At 41.9% G+C, this 23955-nt stretch overlaps 1 protein-coding gene across 1 annotated transcript in view; it reads right to left on the reverse strand.

Annotated features, from left to right (window-relative positions):
- Positions 1 to 23955, reverse strand: part of LOC142095402 (uncharacterized) — a 61430-nt gene that overhangs the window by 16605 nt on the left and 20870 nt on the right. The window contains exons 3-14 of the mRNA XM_075178351.1: positions 17726 to 17836; positions 16013 to 16111; positions 14553 to 15246; positions 12397 to 12485; positions 12162 to 12217; positions 11463 to 11574; positions 9496 to 9618; positions 9174 to 9248; positions 8031 to 8195; positions 6306 to 6427; positions 2474 to 2539; positions 2265 to 2366 (exon numbers count right to left, since the gene is read on the reverse strand). Of these exons, the coding sequence (XP_075034452.1) occupies positions 2265 to 2366; positions 2474 to 2539; positions 6306 to 6427; positions 8031 to 8195; positions 9174 to 9248; positions 9496 to 9618; positions 11463 to 11574; positions 12162 to 12217; positions 12397 to 12485; positions 14553 to 15246; positions 16013 to 16111; positions 17726 to 17836 (1814 nt within the window). The remainder of the gene's footprint in view (positions 1 to 2264; positions 2367 to 2473; positions 2540 to 6305; positions 6428 to 8030; positions 8196 to 9173; positions 9249 to 9495; positions 9619 to 11462; positions 11575 to 12161; positions 12218 to 12396; positions 12486 to 14552; positions 15247 to 16012; positions 16112 to 17725; positions 17837 to 23955) is intronic.

The raw sequence follows: 23955 nt of genomic DNA on the forward strand, positions 1-23955 counted from the left end.
ATTAAAAATGTGAAAAACATTTATAATCGTGTAATTTTAAGCTGCTTTTGCCCTACATTAGTATTTATATAATTAACATTCATTTACATTAATTTACAGTCTATTTTTTAAAGACCACCTCACAACTGTCAAAATGTTCACCAATATTGGCCAAAGGCTTCAGCGAGCTAGTTAGCTAAAAATAGTGACAGAGCAGCGGCACAACTACATGGCAGTTTCATAATATAAATGATCCCTATGAAACATAGTGGCACAGCAGTGGCTGATAGGGTGGCCGCTGTAGAAAAGAAAAGGCAGTAATAAAAGCTCATCAGATGGGATAGCAGCGGCATCAATAGACATTTTAGAGAAGAAGATAGACCTAGGTGACCTACACCCAGAAGTGAAGAGGTGAATGCCGAAAATGCCCAGAAATTGTTTGGGTCAGAGACAGCATCTGTTGCTCTGACAACTCATTTTTTAATAAATTCTGAACCACCAGGCTTATTGTGTGTGCAAAGCATGGTACGTGTAGAAATTCACCCAGTGGTAAAGCGCACACAATGTTCTCTCGGTTGTCTGCAATGAGGAATCCTGAGGAGAGTCTTACATGAGCCATTTTGTTATGACATTCCAAGGTTTTTCCAACAGATTGACACCAGTATGTTCTTAGTAAAGCCAGCGATACACAGAGTAGCTTGTCTGTGAATGATCTGGCAGTGACAGACTATGCTGAAAAGATGAGAAGGAGGATGATGATGGTACAGGCACTGCTGCTGCTGAAGGCGATACACCTACCCAGTGGCCTGTTACGGACATGTAGTCTTTTGTTTGACCAGTACCACTTGTCCACATATCCGTAGTTAAGTGGATAATCGGTACAGTGGCATTTTCTAGGGACTGAATGACTTTGTTTAACCTGTAGGCACAGATAAGAAACTGCTGTTGGGAGAAATGGAATCGAAGTGGAATTTGGTAGCGTGGACACATGATCGCAAAACCTGACGCATTGATGGCGGATGTACATCTGATGCTAACAGAGCTGTCATGGCTTTAATGATCACAGCTATTTCAATATATGTTGCCTCTTTCATCCTATCCAACCCTCTACAAGCCACTTCAGGAGCACAAAATTGCAGCAAATGTCCTTTCCACATGCTATCACTTCTAAAATGGCAGCTGAGGACAGAAGTGAGGGCAATATATAGAAGATATCAACCCAAAACTCAAAAGATCTGTCATTTTAGCGGAAATGACGTTCTGCTTCGTTTTTGGATCCAAATTTGGTGTGAGGGACCATTGGAGAGTCATGACTCGGTTCGACTCGGAACCCTGAAAATTCAGATCTGCCGGATTTCTCCAAATCCAAATTACTCACCTTTACTTTTAAACAAGATCATTCATGTGCAACATTCATAGTTGATATGGCAGCACGGTGGCTTAGTGGTTAGCACTTCAGCCTCACAGCACTGGGGTCATTAATTCACTTCCCGACCATGGCCTTATCTGTGTGGAGTTTGTATGTTCTCCCCGTGTTTGCGTAGGTTTCCTCCGGGTGCTCTGGTTTCCTCCCACACTCCAAAAACGTACAGGTAGGTTAATTGTCTGCTATTAAACTGACCTTAGTCTATCTCAGTCTATGTATATTAGGGAATTTAGACTGTAAGCTCCCAGTGGGGCAGGGACTGATGTGAGTTCTCTGTACATCGCTGCGGAATTAGTGGCGCTATATAAATAGCTGATGATGATGATATTTTTAATACCTCATATGATATGAAAATGCATCATGAGAAAAAATGGTTGCGTGTGTGGACACCTTAACAGATCACTTTAGAGGTGTTTCTAATGTGTATAGAAAAAATGTAACACAGAATACAGTCTCTGTACAAATATCTTTAGTTCTGACAAGTAACAAAAAACCTTTAGTTATCAATTTTTAAGCTAGTTAACTCAGTCTTCACATTTATAAAATGCCACAGCTACTCAAGAATATATTTTATTTTTTTTGGGGGGGGGGGATTTTGTTAGTATATGGGCAATGTCATTCTTGTGGCTTTTAGAGTATTTGTTTATAACATCTAGTATTCACACAAATAATTCAGTAGCTATGTGTATGGAGGTAAGTCTTACAAACCAAAATCTGAAGGTTTTCTATCTAAGTCTGATCTCCTTTAAAATCAGATTTAACAAAGAAATAATTTACAACAATTTGTAAAGTTGAGGTTTTACTTTGACGCAGCAAAATGTTATGGATCATGTGACGTGTGACCCTTCCCGCCACTAACCTGCGACCGTGTTGCCGGACTTGTTCAAGTTCATACACCGTATATGGCCGGTTAGAGCGTGGGGGTGGTAGACCAGGAATGTTCGGGATGGCTAATATCTGCCTGTTCACAAAAATGAGAGGAAAAGGGAAAGAAAAATGTTATGTGTTCTGCCAGTGACCTATGCTGATTGTGTTACATCATTTAATTACGAGTATATAAAAACTTACGGTCCTGGTACCATCATATCCACTGGGCGGTCACAAGAGATGCAGTGAAATCTTGAGAATAGCTGCCTGGGGGTAAATAATGTAGAGGTTCAAAGATTGTTATGTCCCATCTACCTTCAGTAAACTATAAGATGGGAAGTGTATTAATATCATCCGCAGGCAGATTACGTTGCTTTTAGACATATCTAATGTTTTTCCGTATGTCAAGTAATATCACACTGAAAAATACTGGTTAGAAAAACAATGTACGTTTTGTATAAAAATGATGTTGCTCCAATGTCTAAGGTGTTGGAAGATGTTTCACATATTTCATGGTAATTTGAACACTAGGGGGTAAATGTTTCAAGCTACGAGTTTCCGGCGGGTTTCAAAAGTGGAGATGTTGATGGATGTAGCAACTAATCAGATTCTAGCTGTCAGTTTGTAGAATTCACTAAATAAATGATAACTAGAATCTGATTGGTTGCTATAGGCATCTCCACTTTTCAAACCCGCCGGAAACTTGCAGCTTCATACATTTACCCCCAGATGCCACTTATATCAAACTATGGAACTGCCATTCTACCTTTGCAATATAGTGTCTCTAATATTGGTTTTGGCTGGTTCTGAAGTCCTGCATCCAGCGAATAGCTTAGTGTTCATCCAGGGAATATGTAATAAAAAGCTGTAATGACCCAGGTGATTACAGTTGTAGGTTCCAAGCTCAGGTTATTACAAACTAACCATTTATAAGAAGGGAAGGCCAAGCGACGCTAGGTACATAAAGAGGAGCTGGAGCCACATCTCTGTACCCAGGACACACCGTACCCTTATGGTAAGCCTGCCTCTGTATCCTGATAGCTCTTATCTGACACCCTAGGATTACAGTATGGCTTTTTAATATGTGGAAAATGTATTTTCAAATGTGGGGCTGCTCTGTGTCCTTGTGGTTGCATTGCTGCCTCACAGTGCTGGGGCCATGAACTCCATCCCTGATCCTGGCCCTATCTGTGTAGTTCTGTTCTCCATGTGTTTGGGAGGGTTTCTTTCTGTACAGCCCTGTGTAATTGGTGGCACTATATAGATAAACGATAATAATAAAGACCTAAATAAACCAGTAAAAGGAAAGTGGAAATGTGGAGGCTTCTTTGATATAACCGTATACTATCAGCAGTCTGTAGGCTCAATTATTAAACTTGCATTCAGGTCCAAGGGCAGCATGGTGGCTAAGTGGTTAGCACTTCTGCCTCACACCACTTCCCGACCATGGCCTTATCTGTGTGGAGGTTGTATGTTCTCCCCGTGTTTGTGTGGGTTTCCTCCGGGTGCTCTGGTTTCCTCTCACACAACAAAAACATACTGGTAGGTTAATTGACTGCTATCAAATTGACTCTAGTCTCTCTCTCTCTCTCTCTGTGTGTGTGTGTGTGTGTATGTGTGTGTTATGCAATTTAGACTGTAAGCTCCAATGAGACAGGGACTGATGTAAATGAGATCTCTGTACAGCGCTGCAGAATTAGTGGCGCTATATAAATAAATGGTGATGATGATGATGATGAAGGTTTGCACTGAAACACAGAAACCAATCAGCTATTACCTGTTACCTGTCTAGGTCAAGTTAGACAATGAAAGCTAGTGTCTGAGTGGTTGTTGGAAAAATTAAAGAGTGCATTGCACCTAATAGTAGCATTAGAAAATAAACCTTGTGTGTGACATTAATTCATACACAGTGTGCACTGAAACCCTCTCCAGTCATGCTGAATCGCACTTTACTCGTCGTATGCTATATATCATCAAGTCACTTCTGTAGGGGGAACTTCCCTTATTCTGGCTGATCGGCATGTTACTACTACTGCAATTATCAATTCCTGCATGGCGCTCCAATACAATAGGAGGGCAATCACTTGTGTAACAGGCATATGAAAGGCTGGAGGTTAGACAGATAATTAGTGTAGTATTTCCCGTTAGTAAATACTTTTGTTTTCTTCCACCATTACTGTACACCGAACTATGGTGTAGAGTGAAGACAGAAGGAAATAAAATGAATAAATAGATGACATGACTCACTCAGTACCTAGCCCTTCTTCCCATTGTTATAAGCAGGGGTGTCCCACTTAATGTTTTGGGTTGACATCTGGCCCTCCTGGTGGACCAGTGTTGGAGCTTGATGCTGCTAGGGCCAGCAATGTGCAGCCTGTACAGGCATGTCATTCTCTGACACTTATGTTACCAAATTAAAAGGACACATGGAAATAGGTTCTTATAACTATATTACCTTATTTTACCTCTAAACGGAGTATTGGGGTGGGGGGGTATTTTGGCCAGCGCAAACCTCAGATCACATGGGTGTTCCTGTTTTTTTAAGGGGCACTTAATAATTCATAGTTTATAGTTTATAATGAGCTTGTGATAGCTGCCAAATTTTGGGAATCTATTTAAACAAACTTTTTTAATGCAAAAGTTTAAGTTGATTTATATCTTATTGATACATGCTTACAACATTTTTTGTTATTTGTTTATGTACACTATGGGCCTGATTCATCTTCAGACGTAACCTGCACGAAACTTGCATTTAAATAATGAGCAGAGAACTTGAGCTTTAACCATATTAAAATATAAGTGGATCTCAATATACATTTCCATTTGAATCTTAGTATAAGTACACTGTGACTAAACGTTACTTGCTGTAGACAGAGAGAGCAGAGTGCAGGATACGCTCATGCGTATGTGCAATATAAAGTCCCATCATGCCAAAAAAATATATTTTATAAAATAAATGAACAACTCTTAACTATAATCATTAATAAGAATATATCAGAATACATAAATCAGGATGCTCCTAATGCGTACTGTACATATGATGCATTTGTATAATCTATCATACTTGCATACACATATTCTTGGTATCTAGTAGCACACATATGTGTAGCTTTTAATACAAAGACTGTGCCGTGTTAGTTATCACTATCAGTCGGCACTTACACCTGCCCTGTACCTGGTGCAAATGATACGGCTAAAATAGACATACGTAAGAGAAACACGGGACTCAAATCTGCTGCATCTGCGTTGGTGTGCCCTTGACACGCCATTATGTACATTGCCTATACGTCCATCCTTCACTTCCCTCCCCCATTCCACCCTTCAAGTCGTAGGCATACTTGTCAACTCTCCCGGAATGTCCGGGAGACTCCCGTGAGAGAAGGCAAGTCTCCCACATCCGGCAAATACCTGGCCAAAATAATGTGATTCATGGCGAATCACGTTATTTTGACCCCTCCCTCCGCATCACAACATCATTTTTGATGCGAGGGGTGGGGCCAAAATGACGCGATTGGTTGTGCCCCGCCCACTCCCATCCTCTAGTCACGTCCCCTGTCCGGGAACTCCCGGACTTCAATGCCTAAAAGTAGGCAAATATGGTCGTAGGCAGTCGTGTCATTTGCATTCAGACATGAATTGTATGCAATTGCACTAATTGGCATAATTTAATTGGCTGAACATGCGCAGAGCTATTTTACACAAAGGCTCTATGCATGTAAAGGTTTAGGGTAATTTGTTCAAGAGATGTAAAGGATGACATTTAATTTGCTGTCTCAGGTAGTAGAATGAACGCGCACTTGTCGACTCCCTATCACAGGCTAAATTACCTCCTTTTTACAGGTTTTTATCCTTTGGACAGATATAGCAGCACTGACATAATCTAAATATATCTGGGACTCTGGACCACACAAGAACTCCTTATAAATGCTGCTATATAGTATTTACATTGATAAGGTATGATGTTACCTATAGTGCTTTATTTATTATACAAATTCCTCATTCTACTTAGCTATGTCCATACAGTGATACTTACTTGCGGATACCTGCAGCCTCATCAGATTCATACTGGGGAGGACGGTCCTTTAGCAACTGGCTGATTTCTTTCCAACGACTCTCTAACTTATTCTTAAAAGGATCCAGCTCCTTGCGGTCCAACTGTACAGTAGAATCAGATAATGAGACACATATCTGTATACAGCTGTCTATGCAAGTAGTGTATAGGCAGATGAATGTACTACATCCTGTATATACAAGGCTCCCATAAAGGAGATGCACCACATCAACTTGTTGTTGAGGTATTGTCATAAAAAGCTATCATTTATTTTTATTTTAAGTAGACCAATGCAATAAAGGATTCAGATATAACCTGCATGAATCCTGCCTTCTGCTATACCATCATGTCTTTACACAGAAATGGCAAGGGGTTGCCCCAAATGTCCTAATTACTCACCATCATCATCATCAGCTATTTATATAGCGCTACTAATTCCACAGCGCTGTACAGAGAACTCACTCACATCAGTCCCTGCCTCATAGGTGCTTACAATCTAAATTTCCTAACATACACACACACACACAGACAGACTAGGGTCAATTTGATAGCAGCCAATTAACCTACTATGTTTAATAATAGCTGTAACTCTAAGGAGTCTACTTATTAAGACTCTCTGACAACAAGATTTTCTATTGCAGCATTTCTCCGCCATAGAAAATCTATTATCGGGTAGTTTAGTAAGAAGATGTTTCAAGCTCTCTGGTTATACTTGCTGGGAGCACTAAGATGAGTCTTACAACTTGCAGAGCCACTCCTGGGACCCTCTGTGAGTGCTTGCTTAATTTTAATATTTTTTTATCCATGGCCATCTCCAGCCAGCGTCATCCTAAGCATCTAGCAATCAGAGGACAGCGGAGGTACTTGTACTAACCCTGTCCTTGGTAAAGAGGCCTACCGAGGAAGGCCACCTGCCGCCTATAGCCTTTACCGGCCGAGGGCTTCAGTAAATAGGAAGAAGCCCTAAATCATGCATAAAAATTCCTGCAGGATTTAGGGCTTATCTCTCTTTAACAAATAGATCCCCAAATGTCAGTCACAGACATAATAATTTCAGTACCAAAATTATGGGGTCCCTTCATCAGTAGGTTAAAAGCCCTAGATCAGGCAGGAAATGGGATTTTTTTTGACGGGTTTATCAATCTCTACTATTTATCAACGCCCCCAGGCCAGTGAAGACTATCATCAGCAGCTGCCTTCGTCAGGTCTTCGTATTTTAAAATAGAGATTTTTTTTTTCTTTTTTAATTCTTTGTTTTGTAAAGTTTCTATATTTTTTTCTTATTATTTATTTTACACAAATCTAGACGTGGAAGCTCAAATCCGGTCTTTCACTTCCAGTGTGACAGTGCGAGCGGGCATGCCGGCTCATGCATACGCAGAGGGACAGGTCACTGGACTGGTAAGCGGTAAGACCTCTGTCCTGTTATCGCTGCCAGCCAGTATCACCAGGGAGGAGCTGAGCATCACTTGGTTGCCCAATACATGCAGTGGGAAAACATATAAAAATTACTATACTATTAAATCAGTTACTCAAATACCATTGTTGGGATAATCTTTGCCTGTCATCACAACCAGTTACTTTTAATTTTGTTATCCTCTTAGAAAAACAACTTACAGTTTGCTCTAGTGTCCAACTCCTAGTCCAACTGGTTCTGTGTCAAACTGAGAGATAAAAGATACTATATCTACACCTAAATTGACTCACTTTACTCTGCATTTCAAAGTTGATCTTCTCCAGCATCCTATGCCAGTCCTGCTCCTGCCCACTCACTCTGCCTAGCAGGTCCTGGATCATGCGGCTCAGTTGCTCAGTGGTGGCATCAAACCGCATCCGGCTCACCTTACCTTCCGATGAACGCCTGTCTGCTTTCTGACCAGCCAGGGAGAAGATGGGAAGAATGAGGCAAAAGATAAAATGAGAGGTGGCATTAGACATACAGTGTGTAAAAGAAGAAAGGGGGAAGGGAGAAGCAAGTGGATGGGACACAAACAAACAAACTGAATAACTATGTGGACCCAGGAGTTACATGCTCATCATAGCACTTTCTTAATCAAGCTTATGTAGTTTGCAATTCTAGTATTGAAATATAACCCTAAAAATCATTGAACTTATAATGAAGCAAAATTAGGCAGATCAATAAGGAAAGATTATGGAATACCAAAAGGTAGGGAATTTAATTAATATATATAAAAATACTTAAACTGCTAAATGAATGCAAAAGACTAAATTAGTTTATTCTATCTTTCTGTTGGCCATTGTTACCACTGGGTTCGTTAGTGAGATGACCATCAGGCCCCAGGAATCCATGATAAAAGGAAACCTACTGCTATGACTATTAGTGGGAGTGGATTTTTGTACTGCATATACTGGTTGCATTTTTCCTATAAGGACAATACACAGTGGTCCTTTTACATTCCAGTCTGAAACTGATGTATTTACTCTCTTAGGCAGCTGGTGAACGTGTGCACATTATTTAGCATTACAATAAAGTGAGAATATGGCTTTATTTAATTGTTAACATTGTTGTTAGCAATGTATTATAATAACAGTATTTGGGATGGTACCCAGGTGGCTCAGGTTTGTAAGGAGGTCCGGAATTCTCCCATAATCTCAGTGATGCCAGGATGAACTACACAACAGTTAGAGTGAGCATGGGTGAAAATGAACAAATGAACAAATGAAAATGAACGGGGAGTGCCGTAGGGTTCCATGGCTCAGGTTCCACCAAGGATCTATGGTTATTTTATCCACCACCGCCTATTACATTACAGAAAATAATTATAAAGTGCCCTAAGTAGGGTATTAAAAATGTTTTTAAAAGTGCTGGTTTAGCCACCCAGCGCTCACCACATCTGTATCCAGCTCCATGTGTCTCTTGTTTCCTTTCTTCTCATCTAGTTTCTCAAGGGACTGGTACAGGATCTGCCGGATGAGATAATGTGCGATGCATGAGGACCGTTCATAAAGGGATGCAGGTAAAATACAATATAGGGTGTGTGGAAGAGGTTTGGGTAGTTGAATAGGGGAAGGGTTTGAAATAAAAGAGAAACAGAAAGAGGAAAATAGAGAGAAGAAATAAAAGAGAGATATAGATCATGTTAATAATTAATGACGGATAAGTAGAAATAGGGAAAAGCCGGTAAGAAAACAATTCTCAATCCTTTCTCACATCAATGTGTGCCTGCATCTGCTGCTGATCCTGGATTACCGATATAGTGGACTTATTCAACCGCTCACACTCCTCCCGCAGGTGCGACATTGTGTTCTGAATATGACCAAGGACTCCCCCGTGCTGAGAGAGCAAAGTGGAATGTTTTAGAGATGATAAAAAAACAAAGAAACACTGTAAAATCTAAAGTGAGTGTTGAGAAGAAAAGATGCAGTGTGGATAGTCAGAAATTAAAATGAAATAACCTTAAATGATATTATAATCATTCGATGGTAATGGACTCTAATTGCCCAATCAGGGTGTTTAGAGGGGAGATGATCAAGGGACAGCCAGTGTATTTTTACAAATTAACCAAATGAGTCAGCCTACTCTATTTTGGTTGCTGAAGCTCATTATATCAGGATTACAAATGAATCATAAGAGCTCGGGGGTAAGATAATCAATATCTCTCATTATGGTACATATATTACAGACCATAGTAAAAACACTAAGGTGGGACAGGGGCTCAAGGTGGAACATCTATGTCACATTGGCATATGTAGTGAGCCATCTGAACCAGTCTTGGTTGAACTTAGCTATAGTCCCTATAGTACCTCTACAGCGAATAGCAGGCAGGTCAGACTCAAGCATTGTTTGCCACATGTTAAATGTGGGAGCCTCTGGACACATTCATAAGACATTATACATTTGTGAGCATAAAAAATGTAGAGTAGCAAGAGTGACCTTATTTCTGGTGCTGGTCTCTGGGTATCTTAAAAGCTATCAACCCCAATGCTGATTATCTAGAAGAGACTTTTATACATTTCCCACAAGGCCCATAAAAAAACGAAAACTAAAAAGAACAAAACTGGGCAGCAATGATTGTAGTTCCAATGTGCCATAAACAATGAGAAATGATCGGAACAATCTGATTTGTAGCCCACAGATACAACTTCCATAGAATATCAGGGCTATGCTCCTAGCTGGTCAATACCAGAATCCGAGACAGAGAGGCCTTCCTGCTCCCTTGTTTTACATTTTTGCCATCTACCTATCTGGAAATGTAACCAATCACCAGTTCCTAAAGCTCCTCATACCTGCAAACTAGCTGGCTGACCTTCTTGTCTATATCAATAACAAGTTAACTGTGTCTGGGATGTGGCAGTGAGGGCAGATGTCTGAGGCTTCAAGACTTCCTGGGCTCTAAAGTGGCAGTGAGGACAGATGACTGATGTGGGTGGCTGTCAGCAGGGGGAGACTCATGACAAGGATATTTGAGGAAGAAGATAACCATATTCTGCAGAAATCCTTCTAAAAATATGGACTACAGGACAATTTAACCCAGGGCTTAACAACAAATGGCACCTGGAGCTATAATTAGAGGAAGATATTAAAGAATGATTGAATCAGGGAATTAATCTGATTGCCGTTTATAGGACCAGGATGGAATTTTCTTTTTCTCTGGTGAGTTTAAAAGGTGAAAAGTCTCTTTTGTTTTTTCCTTCCTCTGGATCAACACAATTTATAAACTGTTGATCTTGATAGACTGGTGTCTTTTATCAACCTCACTAAGATCATAATCATCATTTATTTATTTACTTATGTAACCTTTTACTTGCCAGGACTAACCTGGCCTAAGTAAAATTACTTTAGTGTCAGTAATCTTTGCAAAGTATAAATACTATCGCTATTAGCACATTTGCTTAAATAAGACCAGCTAAAGTTTTGGAATAAATTACCTTAGTGCAAAAGTTTTAATGTGTTGTCTGTTTGCTCTGGTAGAGAATATGATAAAATTATTTGTGAAAACTTAGTTTTAAACTCTTGTAAACACTGTGCTAGGAGTTACTGAGTATAAATCCTAGTTGTAGCTGGAGTGCCTTCTGCTGCAGGCCATGCCCAGATAATGCATATTATTAGTGAAAACCCTCCAACACTGTAGGTGCAGAGCGCCACCTTGTGTCTATTGAATGTAGTAATGTTCTGACCTGTTCTTGTAGGTGGTGGGATTTATCAGCTACTGACAGCTCCTCGATGGCTTTTCCCTCTTGCTTCTCACGGGGGTCCTTTGGCTCCTTCTCCAGGTCTTGAATGGTAGCTCTTGGGTACAGGAGGGAACATTCAGACAAAATAATCTATATTCTCCAATTAAACTGTGAGGAAAATGTTTTATGCCCTGTATAATCTCTCTAATTGTCTGAGGTTCACAAGCATGTAACTATGCAACACAGCAAGTGGCCAGGAAATGAGTATCAGACGCTAAGGTGGAAAAGTTGTGTCTAGTGAAACTCCCCAATATACAGCTATGGCTTCCCCTACTCTCTCTGTTCTCTGACGTACTTCTTCCCAGCCCAGTATCTGACTTTTTTTTTCACTATTACATCATCTAATTGTCATGATCTTTTTTTCCCATTTCCACTTCACTTTTCCAAATCACTATATAGTTCTACTTTATCTGACATGTTAATACATGGAAACATTGTACTCCCGGGGGTAAATGCATTAAGGAGCGATTTTGCAAAGCGTCGATATTCGGCGACTTCGACAGCTAAATTTAAAATCGGCAATGTGTTTTGACGGCAAATCTTGCATTTAAACACCGTTTTATATGTAGCTGTCAAAGTCGCTGAATCAGTGATTTGCAAAAATCGCTCCTTAATACATTTACCCCCGGTCTCCCCTCTCACCTGAGGTGATCAAGCTGTTTCACTCCGAAGCCCAGTGCTTTCTGTAAGGGTTCCATCTGAAAGCAGCAGTATGTCAGTAACACACAGAATTGGATAATAGAAAGTCAGGGGAATATCACAAATAGTGGAGATAAGAGGACGAAGGTTTTGGCAAATCAGAAGTGTAGCTAAGTATTGTGAGTTAGAGGCGTAGAACTGATCAGCTGAGGCTGAGAGAGAAAGGCCACTGTCTCACCATTTTCATGTCCTCTTTTAGGTCCTCAATCTCTCTACACAGGGAGATCAGCTTCTCCTGGAGATCAGGAAGACACTTGGTGTGGGCAGCTGGAAGGAGAGGTATGTTAAAGTTACATAACATTGTTATCTGAGCAGCACGCTCGTGGTATGCTGCATACTAAACTTTATACTATATTGTAACATGGAAAGTTATTTAGGAGGGTAAACTGGTATAGTGATTAGGCAGGTGTGGGAGTGTATGTATGTGTACATGTATGTACATATGTAGGGAGGCAGGCGTCATGCTGGAATGCACCAGTTTGCAACCATACAGAAAATAGTACCAGAAGTCTGGATTTACAAGTGACAATTTATGAAATGAGTGGATATCTTTCATATGAGAAATTAACCCCTGAATATGTACATTTATTGGGAGGGTTGGAGTGGTCATTATTCTGATCTTCATGGATAGTATATGATACATTTAAGTCACTTTACAATGCCCAGTTTATCAAATAGAGACAGCACAGTGGCTAAGTGGTTAGCACTTCTGCCTGCCAGCGCTGGGGTCATGAGTTCAATTCCCGATCATGGCCTTATCTGTGTGGAGTTTGTATGTTCTCCCCATGTTTGCGTGGGTTTCCACCGGGTGCTCTGGTTTCCTCCCACACTCCAAAATTGACCCTAGTCTCTCTCTCTCTCTCTCTCTGTGTTAGGGAATTTAGACTGTAAGCTCCACTGGGGCAGGGACTGATGTGAATGAGTTCTCTGTACAGCGCTGCGGAATCAGTGGCGCTATATAAATAAATGGTGATGATGATGATGAATATTAAAATAAACCAAATTAGCCAAGCTGTGCAGTGTTCATCAAGTGTGATTAGTTCATATCCTATACCCAGAAAAAAACAAATTACAAAATAGAATTAATTCTATGGGCATACATCATTATATCTCCAAATACACTGTCCCTATCTTGGACAAACATCATTATAGATCTAAGTAGTGTCTTAGTCTGTGGTACCAGCTATGCAATTTAGTGCCCTATGGTAGTCTTTAGTACAATGGTAGGCAACACACACTTTACACTTGGATCATGTTGCTGATGTACCCTCAGCACTGTGGCCCATAACAGGGAACATGATAGTCTGTTGCTGGGTGTGTAGCATCACTTCAGCAAGAGCTTATATACCAGAGATCATTATTCTCTACAGAGAACACTGTGGGACAAGTTCTAGTGTGCAGCATTTAAAGCCAATGACCATAAAAAAAATTGTATTAAAGAAATAATCAGTGTAATTTCTCGCTTTCAATCTTATATGACTCAGAAGTGTTCAGAGATATTAATTTATGTGGTGAACTGTTCAAGTGCACTATTTTTTCATTAAATAGTTGAATCATCACTTCATTTTTAAAATCTGCAAATATGTAAAATATAATTAGCTTCTTTTCCAACATCTAGTACAAAATGTATCACAATCACAATTGAACAATGTGAAATACCTTATGGGAAAAAACTTAAACTTGCGCAATGTCATACATTTATAACACCTGTAATATTTTATGTATATTAGCAACAATGGGGAAAAAGGGGGAATGGTGTTTTAAAGTCCAGGGGGTAAATGTATCAACTGCCGTATTTTTCCACTCGCCTCTATTCGGCTAGTTTGCAGTGAAAATTTAAAGTGGCAATGGCTTTAAAAGAAAAACACTGCCTTTAAAGCCATTGCAGCTTTAAATTTTCACTGCAAACTCGCCGAATAGAGGCGAGTGGAAAAATAATGTCATAATTTGCAATATATACTGATTTATACCACTAACACAATCTCAGAATGATAGTTGTCAGTTGCTGCATCCAAGTCAGTGACCTGGCATGTAGGAACGTCTTTCATCAGTGTATGACTTCTGAATTACTTCCTGACTACCCAGAACTGCTCTACCAATAAAGAAAGGTACGACAGATGACGCTACAGTATACTAGTACAGATTTAGATTTTAATTCATCTACATTGAAGAGTCAGAAATGTTTAATTCAACTGGGATTTCCATTGTCAGGTACAATCACAAAATATGGTCACTGCTTTCATGGTGGCTAGTGACCAATTTCAGATGCTTTGCTACATATAAATCCAACTTTAATTTTATAGTCTTTGCAGTGGTGCATTATATAAGCATTACCTGTAGTTCCCTGCAAGAGTCTGAGGTCTGAGCGGTCAGCCTTGTCTCTCTCCAGCGCTTCCACCCTTGTGAAAAGCATTGCACACTCCTCAGACAAAGTTCCAATGTTGCACAGAGCCTCCATTGTATCTGAATAGTGCTGTGAAGCGATGCTAGTATGCAAGGAAGAGGATGGTGGGATACGTGGGATGCTAAAATTATTATGAATATCAGGGTGGCTGAGAGAAGGAGGAGAAGATTCAGTGGTGTCCTCCTGGATCCTGTGGTACGAGGATGAAGTGGGAATGAACTCAGCAGCGAGAGATGGTCTTTGGTCAGAGGAGGAATGAGCATTCTGTAGGACCCTCTGCATTGATTCAAAACCAGAAGTAGTGGAAGGAGGATGGCCCAATCCAGGTGACCCTGGTGGGTGAGTGGGTCCTAGGCTAGTTGCAGATGGGGTAACCCCAGTGTCTTGATGTAAAGGGCCCACAGGATGAGTCGAGGTTATGTCACCATCTGGAGTGCATCCCTCTGTCTGAGTAACTATAGTTTGGGAACTGGCAGATGTATGTCCATCAGCTGCTTGGACAGGTATGGCTTCAGAAGTTGGGGGTAGCTGCGGCAAAGTTTTTGAAGCATTTTTTTTAAGCCAGTTCGTTTTAGAGGACATAGGTGTAGTGCCGTGGCCACTGGGTGGAACAGATTGGGAATACTTGGAAGAGAAGGAGAGAAGACTATGTCACAAAATTTTGAGATGCAAGCTATTTATTATTATTATCGTAGATTTGTAAGGCGCCACAGTGACCCGCAGCGCCGTGGTTATTATATAATTGCTACACATAAATGCCTGTCCTGACCAAGTCATATAAGTCAGTGTACAATAGAAAAACCCTTGGTAAATGATGTTATTGTTTATTGTGAAAATTGACTGGAAATTTGACTGGCACTTTACACAAGCTTGTGCCTACAAGTGAAAATGTCAATTTTGCACAAGCGTTACTCACACATACTAAGCAGATTGTCTGCTGCCACTATGGATGCTCCTTTAATAGGAAACAATGAGATAAATATCATTTTTAAGAACTTATATGAAAGTAAATCTAATGACATGTTTTATGTATATATTATCTACCTCTATCTAGGCCAGATTGCAGGCATACTATTTCTAAACCCAGCTTCATTCACCAGCCACACCTATGGATTAATTTGTCCACTTTACATATAGGTACATCATTTCCAATTAGAAAAGAAATCTTTGATGCCTTGTAGTCATAACAGCTACCACCAGCTGGAGTTATTAAGTTATATAACACTTTACTTCATTCTCCATCACTGAACTACAAGTAATATGACCATGCTAATTATATATGTCCCTAATTTCAAATCTAGTAATGTTAGAGTAAACAAACGTGACATTCTGCACTTCTACATGTAGTTACAGCTATAATTGCCAATGTTCTCCCTTCCAGGTTACTTACCGGGCGTTTCACCAAAGCCTCACGCAATACTTCCCAATGTACCCTATTGTTCAGATCATCTGAACTGGGTAACTTTGCCAAGTTGGCTTCCAGGTCTTTCTACAATAACACATAAGGAACAGGACAGGGGACAGTTTTTACATTATATTAGTAAGAACCTATAAAATAAAATATTTTATAACTGTGTCCCATGCTACTACAGTTACTTTATTCTCTATATGTTTATGAAACTGGTTATAAATATTTCTGTATTACACTCTCATGTACCTACATCTTATGCCCTTGATTACTTTTACTTTACCATTTTTTTCCCTTTGTTGTGCCCTTCCAGTTTACAGCTACTATTACTCTCTCAGCCCTGGGCTCTGAGATCTAGTACTTCTGAGTACTGACTCTCTCATCCACCATAACTCTTTTGCTTTCCCCTATTTCATACTTGTCAACTCTCCCTGAATGTCAGGGAAACTCCCTGAAATAGGGGTGATCTCCCTCACTCCCTGAAGAGTCTGGCATTCTCCCTGATGCTGAGCCAGTACAAGACGTGGTTGGCTTCACCATCTGTAGCATGATGACACAGTTCAGAAATTGTGTCCTATGTCCATGTATTGATGCCTATGGAGGTGGCCATTTTCATGGACACCAAGATTTAATCAAAGACTGACAGGTAAGACAACATGACTTCAGTAATGGAGACAGAAATGTAAAAGACACTTCAGTCTCTAGAGATTCATTAACTGATTTTCTTTAATGCATAGTTGCCTACTCTCCCGGAATGTCCGGGAGACTCCCGCATTTCTGGGAGACCTCCCGGGAGAGCAGAGCAACCTCCCAGTTCTCGTCCCCACAATAGATAAGTAGAGGAGGGTTCTTAATTATGCAAATATCGCATATTCCCTGCTGTAATTGGTCAAAATTGTGACAATCGTTTAGGGGCGGGTCCAAAATGATACGATTTGTCAAGCCCCACCCCCACACGCCCACCTCCCCCGGGATCTCCCTGAAGCCAACGAGGAAAAGTTGGCAAGTATGCCCTATTTCTCCCTTTGCTGCCACTCTCCCTCACTCCTCCACATTCTCTATTTCAAAATGAAACCTATAATTTGTAAACTGGAATAATCCTGTTGCAACACACAATATAAATAATTACACTGGTATCCTATCTCCAGTAAGTATTTGGGTTACATATGGACAATAAACTATAAGCCGATAGATAGCACGTCTATGTAGCTGTAAAGTTCTACAAATATAATAACTCTACAAACATATGATGCATTAACTGTCACAAGCACATTACAAACCCCACATTGTGGCTGGTGAGGGACAGAGCATGGTAGTACAAGGCTGCAGGAGTTGGTATATACGGGTAGATCATGTCACAGTTTGGATGGATCTGGTAGTGGTTTTCTGCAGATGGAGGTGTGGCCTTAATATGTCCAGAATTTAAATTCAAAGTGCTTGGAGTTCTGTGATTTCTGTTGCTGCATTTTCATGAATATTGGTATGGCCCACAAAACAGGCAGACTTAGATGCCAGATTGGTGAAATGATTAACAGTAATTTTGAAGAACAATAAAATCAGCATAACTTGAATTTGTTTCCACTGTGAAAATGTCCGCTTTGAACAGCTGGACTTCACTTGCATCCGCACTTAAAAATCTAAAAACCAGAAGTAAATTTTATGCTCTTTAGTCCCATTCAAGGAAGCACCACTTACCACCTGCTTCTGGATAGACTCATAATCTCTCTGTAAGCTGTCCACATCTCCCTGTCCTGCTTTATTCAGCTCCATGTGTCTCAGTTGCAGCTCCAGCTGTTGTAGATTCTCCTGAGTTCAAATATCAGATAAAGTTTAATTTAGGTCACACCAATGAAAAAAGTAGTACAGACAGAGGTGCGAGTATTTTATCTATTAATGAAAATTAACTATAGATTTGTACAATTCAGATCCTCCTAGTCCCTGTTGTGCAAAGTCTTCCAACATTAGAAAATAATATCAACACTTTATTATTGGTTTGCAGGTGTTGGATGCAGTCACTATACACTATTAAATAAGATCTACTGCACTTACATAACATGATATATTATTGGCCATGATCATAATACACTTATAATATAACAATACTTGTAAAATCACCTATAAAATACAGGTTTATCTGACAAAGATAATATCTTTTACTACATTGGTCATTATAGGATATCCCTCATCCATGAAAAGATAATGAAACACAGCTGTTGATAAACAGTTTGTCACTCACCGGACTGTGAGTGCTTCTTCCCGGACATTTAGGAACCGTGGCCGTCCTCCATCCTGAGGGACTGCGCATGCGCAGCCCTTTCTAAACCTTCAGTGTATGTTCCTTTAACTTAATTGGCAGATCAGGCAACACTCCCTATATTAAGCACCTGTGGTCAACACCACGTTGCCTGATCTTGGAGTCTCATTCCCCATGAGTCTCTGAAGGTGTTCCTGTGTTTCCTCGTTTATTCAGCCCAGCTGATTCCTGTGGTTTCCAAACCACTTCTACCTCTGTGGTTTCCAAACCACTTCTTCTACTGTGGTTCCCATACCACAGCTACCCCTCTGTGTATCATCGTGACTGTGAGCTGATTCCTATCCGCTGCCTCCGTGCACTACAGCCTTCTAACCACTTCAACTCTACCGTGTATTATTGGGACTGTTAGCTGATGCCTATCCGCTGCCTCCGTGCACTACAGTCTTCCATCCACATCCACTCACCTGTTCATCATCGTGACTGTTAGCTGATTCCTATCCGCTGCCTCCGTGCACTACAGTCTTCAACCTGCAACTCGTCTGTGTTTCATCATCGTGACTGTTAGCTGATTCCTATCCGCTGCCTCCGTGCACTACAGTCTTCAACCTGCAACTCGCCTGTGTTTCATCATCGTGACTGTTAGCTGATTCCTATCCGCTGCCACCGTGCACTACAGTCTTCAACCTGCAACTCGTCTGTGTTTCATCATCGTGACTGTTAGCTGATTCCTATCCGCTGCCTCCGTGCACTACAGTCTTCAACCTGCAACCCGTCTGTGTTTCATCGTGACTGTTTGGCTGATTCCTATCCGCTGCCTCTGTGCGCTTCAGTCTTTAGTTCTTGTCAACCCTCCCGTGTTTCCTTGAGTCTGCTGCCGCTATTGCTACCCGCTACTCTCCGTGATCAACAGTTCCAGTTCAACTCTGCTCTCCCGTGTCCCATCGTTACTGCACCTGCTGGTTGCTATTGGCTACCTCCGTGTTTCCGCAGAGACCCGCTGCTGCTACTCCTCAGCGCTACTCATCCATCTACTGCTGATCCGCTCTCCACGCTTTCCTGTGTTCCCTGCTGGTCTCCCTACCTGTGCGCTGCACCTACTAGACCACCGCTTCACCCATCCAGGGACTTTGCATCCTGCCGGCCTTCTGCCGTTCAGGTATCTCTGCACTCCTGTCTGACTGCCTGCTTCTGAACCACGGTATGCATACTTCTCATTGACTGTGCTGTGTATTGCATACCTTGCTGGACTGTGTTGGTTCTCCTCTGGAGTTTGCTATCCGCTGAGTCTATTGCCATCATTGACTGTGTTATCTCGTGCTGGATTACTTCAAGAGACTTTCTATATTGGCAGTGTTGTTCAGTCATATATACATATATATTGTGCATATTACTGTGGATCAAAGTTAAGGTGCCCGTGTATATCTTGTGTTGCAGTCTCTCCCCGTGCACCTCCTCACATATATATTCAGTGGTACAACTTGCTAGTGGCAGACCACTGACCCCTGTTTCCAGTTTCACCTGTTCCAGTATCCTCTCACATAGCAGTGGTACAACTTGCTAACGCAGACCACTGACTCCCCGGATACCTCCACTTGGATTCCATTCCTTCACTCAGACAGCGGTACAACTTGCTATCCGCAGACCGCTGACTCTCATCACCTCCTCGTTTCTGTTGGACATTCCTCCTCACTATAGCAGTGGTACAACTTGCTACCGCAGACCACTGACTACCTTCACGTGTCCTTTGTCCATACAGTTCCTCATGTATTATTACCTCCATATTGCCAGTGCTGCTAGTCATAGACTTTCCTGAGCATCTCATCATCTGCTATTTCCTGTTCCGTGATCACCCTGCTACCAGAGTACCATATTACCACCTATACTGCTCTGGTAAGCCTATCACCTGGTGATCCCTGGGTAAAGACTCCTAGTGCCCGTGACAGTAAGATCAGGCCATGACAGACCCAGATACGGAACCTACCGCTAAAGAGATGCTGCAGCATCTGGTCAGCCGTGTGGAGCAACAGGATGCTCGCCAACAGCTGTTACTTCAATGTTACCAATCGTTAACCTCCCAAGGAACATCTGGACAGACTGTTACAGCTAATATTGAAGCTCCTGTGCTTTCCTCCATTTCCCCAGTGCCATCCCAGGTGTCTACAGCTCCTACGCTTCACCTGCCTACTCCGTCAAAATATGACGGGGACCCCAAAACTTGTAGAGGTTTCCTTAACCAATGTTCAGTCCATTTTGAACTCCAACCTCAAAATTTTTCTACCCATCGTTCCAGAGTGGCCTATCTTATCTCATTGTTTTCTGGACAAGCCCTGGCTTGGGCCTCCCCTCTGTGGGAAAGAAACGATCCAATTCTACAAGATAGTGCCAAATTCATTTCCACGTTCCGAAGTGTGTTCGATGAACCAGGTCGTGTGACCTCCGCTGCTTCCAGCATTCTTCGTTTGCGACAAGGCTCCCATACAGTAGGCCAGTATGTCATTCAATTTAGGATCTTAGCCTCTGAACTTCAGTGGAACACTGAAGCATTAGTTGCCGCCTTCTGGCAGGGGCTCTCCGATAAAATTAAAGATGCACTGACTACCCAAGAGCTTCCTTCGTCACTAGAAGATTTGATCTCTCTTTGCCATCGTGTAGATATGAGATTTCGTGAAAGAGAGTCTGAGAAAACAACGGCTGTCAAAGCACCTCTTCGTTCAACCCCTCAATTTCGTCCAGCTCCACCCTCTGTGATTCCCATGGAGATAGGACGTTCCAAATTATCTTCAGAGGAGAGGAAACGAAGAGTAAAGAATAGACTCTGTATCTATTGTGCTGATTCCACGCATATGCTCAGCTCTTGCCCTAAGAGATCGGGAAATGCCAGGCCCTAACTAGTTCTGGAGAGGTGAAGTTAGGGTCCCTGGAGTCCTCTCCATCGTCTATGAAATCTAAAGTCTGCGCTTTTGATGTTACGATTTCCTTTGCTACCAAATCCTTTGAGTCACAGGCATTGATTGATTCCGGAGCAGCAGGAAATTTCATTTCTAAATCACTAGTGAATCAATGGTCCCTACCAGTGATTACTTTGAAAACACCCATTACTGTGACGGCTATAGATGGATCACGTCTCATCAATGGTCTCATCACCCAGAGTACGTCTCCAGTAACTCTTCAGATTGGTGTACTACACCATGAAGAAATTTCGTTTTTAATTCTTCCAGTTACGACAAGTCCGATTGTCTTAGGCCTCCCATGGCTTCAGTGTCACTCTCCCCAGATTGACTGGCGCACCCCTCAAGTTACGTCTTGGGGGTCTGAATGTCACCATCGTTGCCTTTCCCAAGTTATTCCTCTTAAAGTACAGCAATCTTCCATCTCATCTTCCTCCCCGGGACTCCCTCCTCAGTATGCTTCATTTGCCGATGTGTTTGATAAAGCTCAGTCTGAACGTCTTCCTCCTCATCGTTCTTGGGATTGTCCGATCGACCTTCTACCTGGCAAGACTCCTCCCAGGGGTCGGGTCTATCCTCTCTCGTTACCTGAGACTCAAGCCACATCTGAGTACATACAGGAGAATCTCCAGCGTGGGTTTATTCGACCTTCCACCTCTCCCGCTGGAGCTGGGTTCTTCTTCGTCAAAAAGAAGGATGGATCATTACGCCCTTGTATAGATTTTCGTGGACTCAACGCCATTACTATCAAGAATCGCTATCCCATTCCGCTGATCACTGAGCTATTCGATCGCATCAAGGGAGCTCGGATATTTACTAAGTTGGATCTTCGTGGTGCCTACAATTTAATTAGAATCCGTTCCGGTGACGAATGGAAGACCGCGTTCAACACCAGAGATGGGCATTACGAATATTTAGTAATGCCCTTCGGGCTGTGTAATGCCCCCGCTGTTTTCCAAGGCTTCATCAATGAGATCTTTCGGGACTTATTATATGTATGTCTCGTTGTCTACCTGGACGACATATTGATCTTCTCACAGGACCTGCCTTCTCATCACCAACATGTGGCAGAGGTCCTCTCCAGACTACGGAAAAATTCATTGTTCTGTAAATTGGAAAAATGTTCATTCGAGTTACCCCAGATTCCATTCTTGGGGTATATAGTTTCCGGAGTTGGCCTGAAGATGGATCCAGACAAAGTAAATGCTGTATTACATTGGCCTCAGCCAACTACTCTTCGTGCCATCCAGCGTTTTTTAGGTTTTGCCAATTACTATAGACGCTTCATTCAAGACTTTTCATCCATTGCATCTCCTATTGTGGCCCTGACTCGGAAAGGGGCTAATACTAAGCAATGGTCATCTGAGGCTCTCCAAGCCTTTCAAATTCTCAAAGAGTCCTTCTCGTCTGCTCCCATTCTTCGACAGCCTGATGTGACACTCCCCTTCTTCCTAGAAGTAGATGCCTCTAATGTGGGCTTAGGAGCCATTCTCTCCCAACGCTCGGAGCAACAAAAATTACATCCTTGTGCCTTCTACTCTCGGGGTCTTCTGCCCGCAGAGAAAAATTATACTATCGGGGACAAGGAGTTGCTGGCCATCAAAGCTGCATTAGAGGAATGGAGATACTTGTTGGAAGGAGCTCGCCATCCGGTGACGATCTTCACAGATCATAAGAACTTGTCATATTTGCAATCTGCCCAATGCTTGAACCCTCGTCAAGCAAGATGGTCTCTTTTCTTTTCCCGTTTTGAATTAATTATAACCTTCAAACCAGCCGCTAAGAACAAGAAAGCTGACGCTCTATCTCGAGCTTTTGTGACGTCCTCTGATGTAGAAGAGGTTCCCAACCATGCTATTCTAGACCCCAAATGTATTTCTCTGGCTGCTTCATCCACCAAGATGCTACCATTTGGGAAGACCCTCGTGCCTCCTACTCTGAGGAGGAAAATCCTTTCGTGGTTCCATGCCTCTCGTTTTATTGGACACGCCGGTGAACACAAGACCTTTGAGATTCTCTCTCGAAGTTACTGGTGGCCTTCAATGAGGAGAGACGTCAAAGAGTTTATTGCTTCCTGTGATTTATGTTCTCAGTTCAAATCCTCCCGCAGAACTCCAGCAGGGTTGCTGCGACCACTACCCATTCCGTCCAAGCCTTGGACCCATATTAGTATGGATTTCATTACTGATTTGCCACCAAGTAAGAATCACAATACTATTTGGGTAGTGGTAGACAGATTTTCGAAGATGGCTCATTTCGTCCCTCTGTCCGGTTTACCTTCCTCGTCTACTCTGGCTGAACATTTCATTAAAGAAATCTTCCGCATCCATGGATGTCCGTCTGAGATTGTGTCAGATAGAGGAGTACAATTCGTTTCCAGATTCTGGCGGGCCCTTTGTAAAACCTTGGGCATACGATTAGCACTCTCATCGTCTTACCATCCGCAATCTAACGGACAAACGGAACGAGTCAATCAGGATCTTGAGACTTTTATAAGGATGTTCTCTTCAGCCAACCAAGACAACTGGGTAGGGTTGCTTCCTTGGGCTGAATTCGCCCATAACAACATGTACCATGAGTCATCATCCAAAACTCCATTCTTTGTGGTCTACGGTCACCATCCGTCTTTTCCGGAATTTCCTGCCCTCCCGCCCACCCAAGTTCCTGCTGTGGAGACTGCTTGTCAGACCTTCAAAAATATCTGGTCTCAGGTCAAAACCTGT

Source organism: Mixophyes fleayi, chromosome 6, assembly GCF_038048845.1.
Source record: "Mixophyes fleayi isolate aMixFle1 chromosome 6, aMixFle1.hap1, whole genome shotgun sequence".
Lineage (NCBI taxonomy): Eukaryota > Metazoa > Chordata > Amphibia > Anura > Limnodynastidae > Mixophyes > Mixophyes fleayi.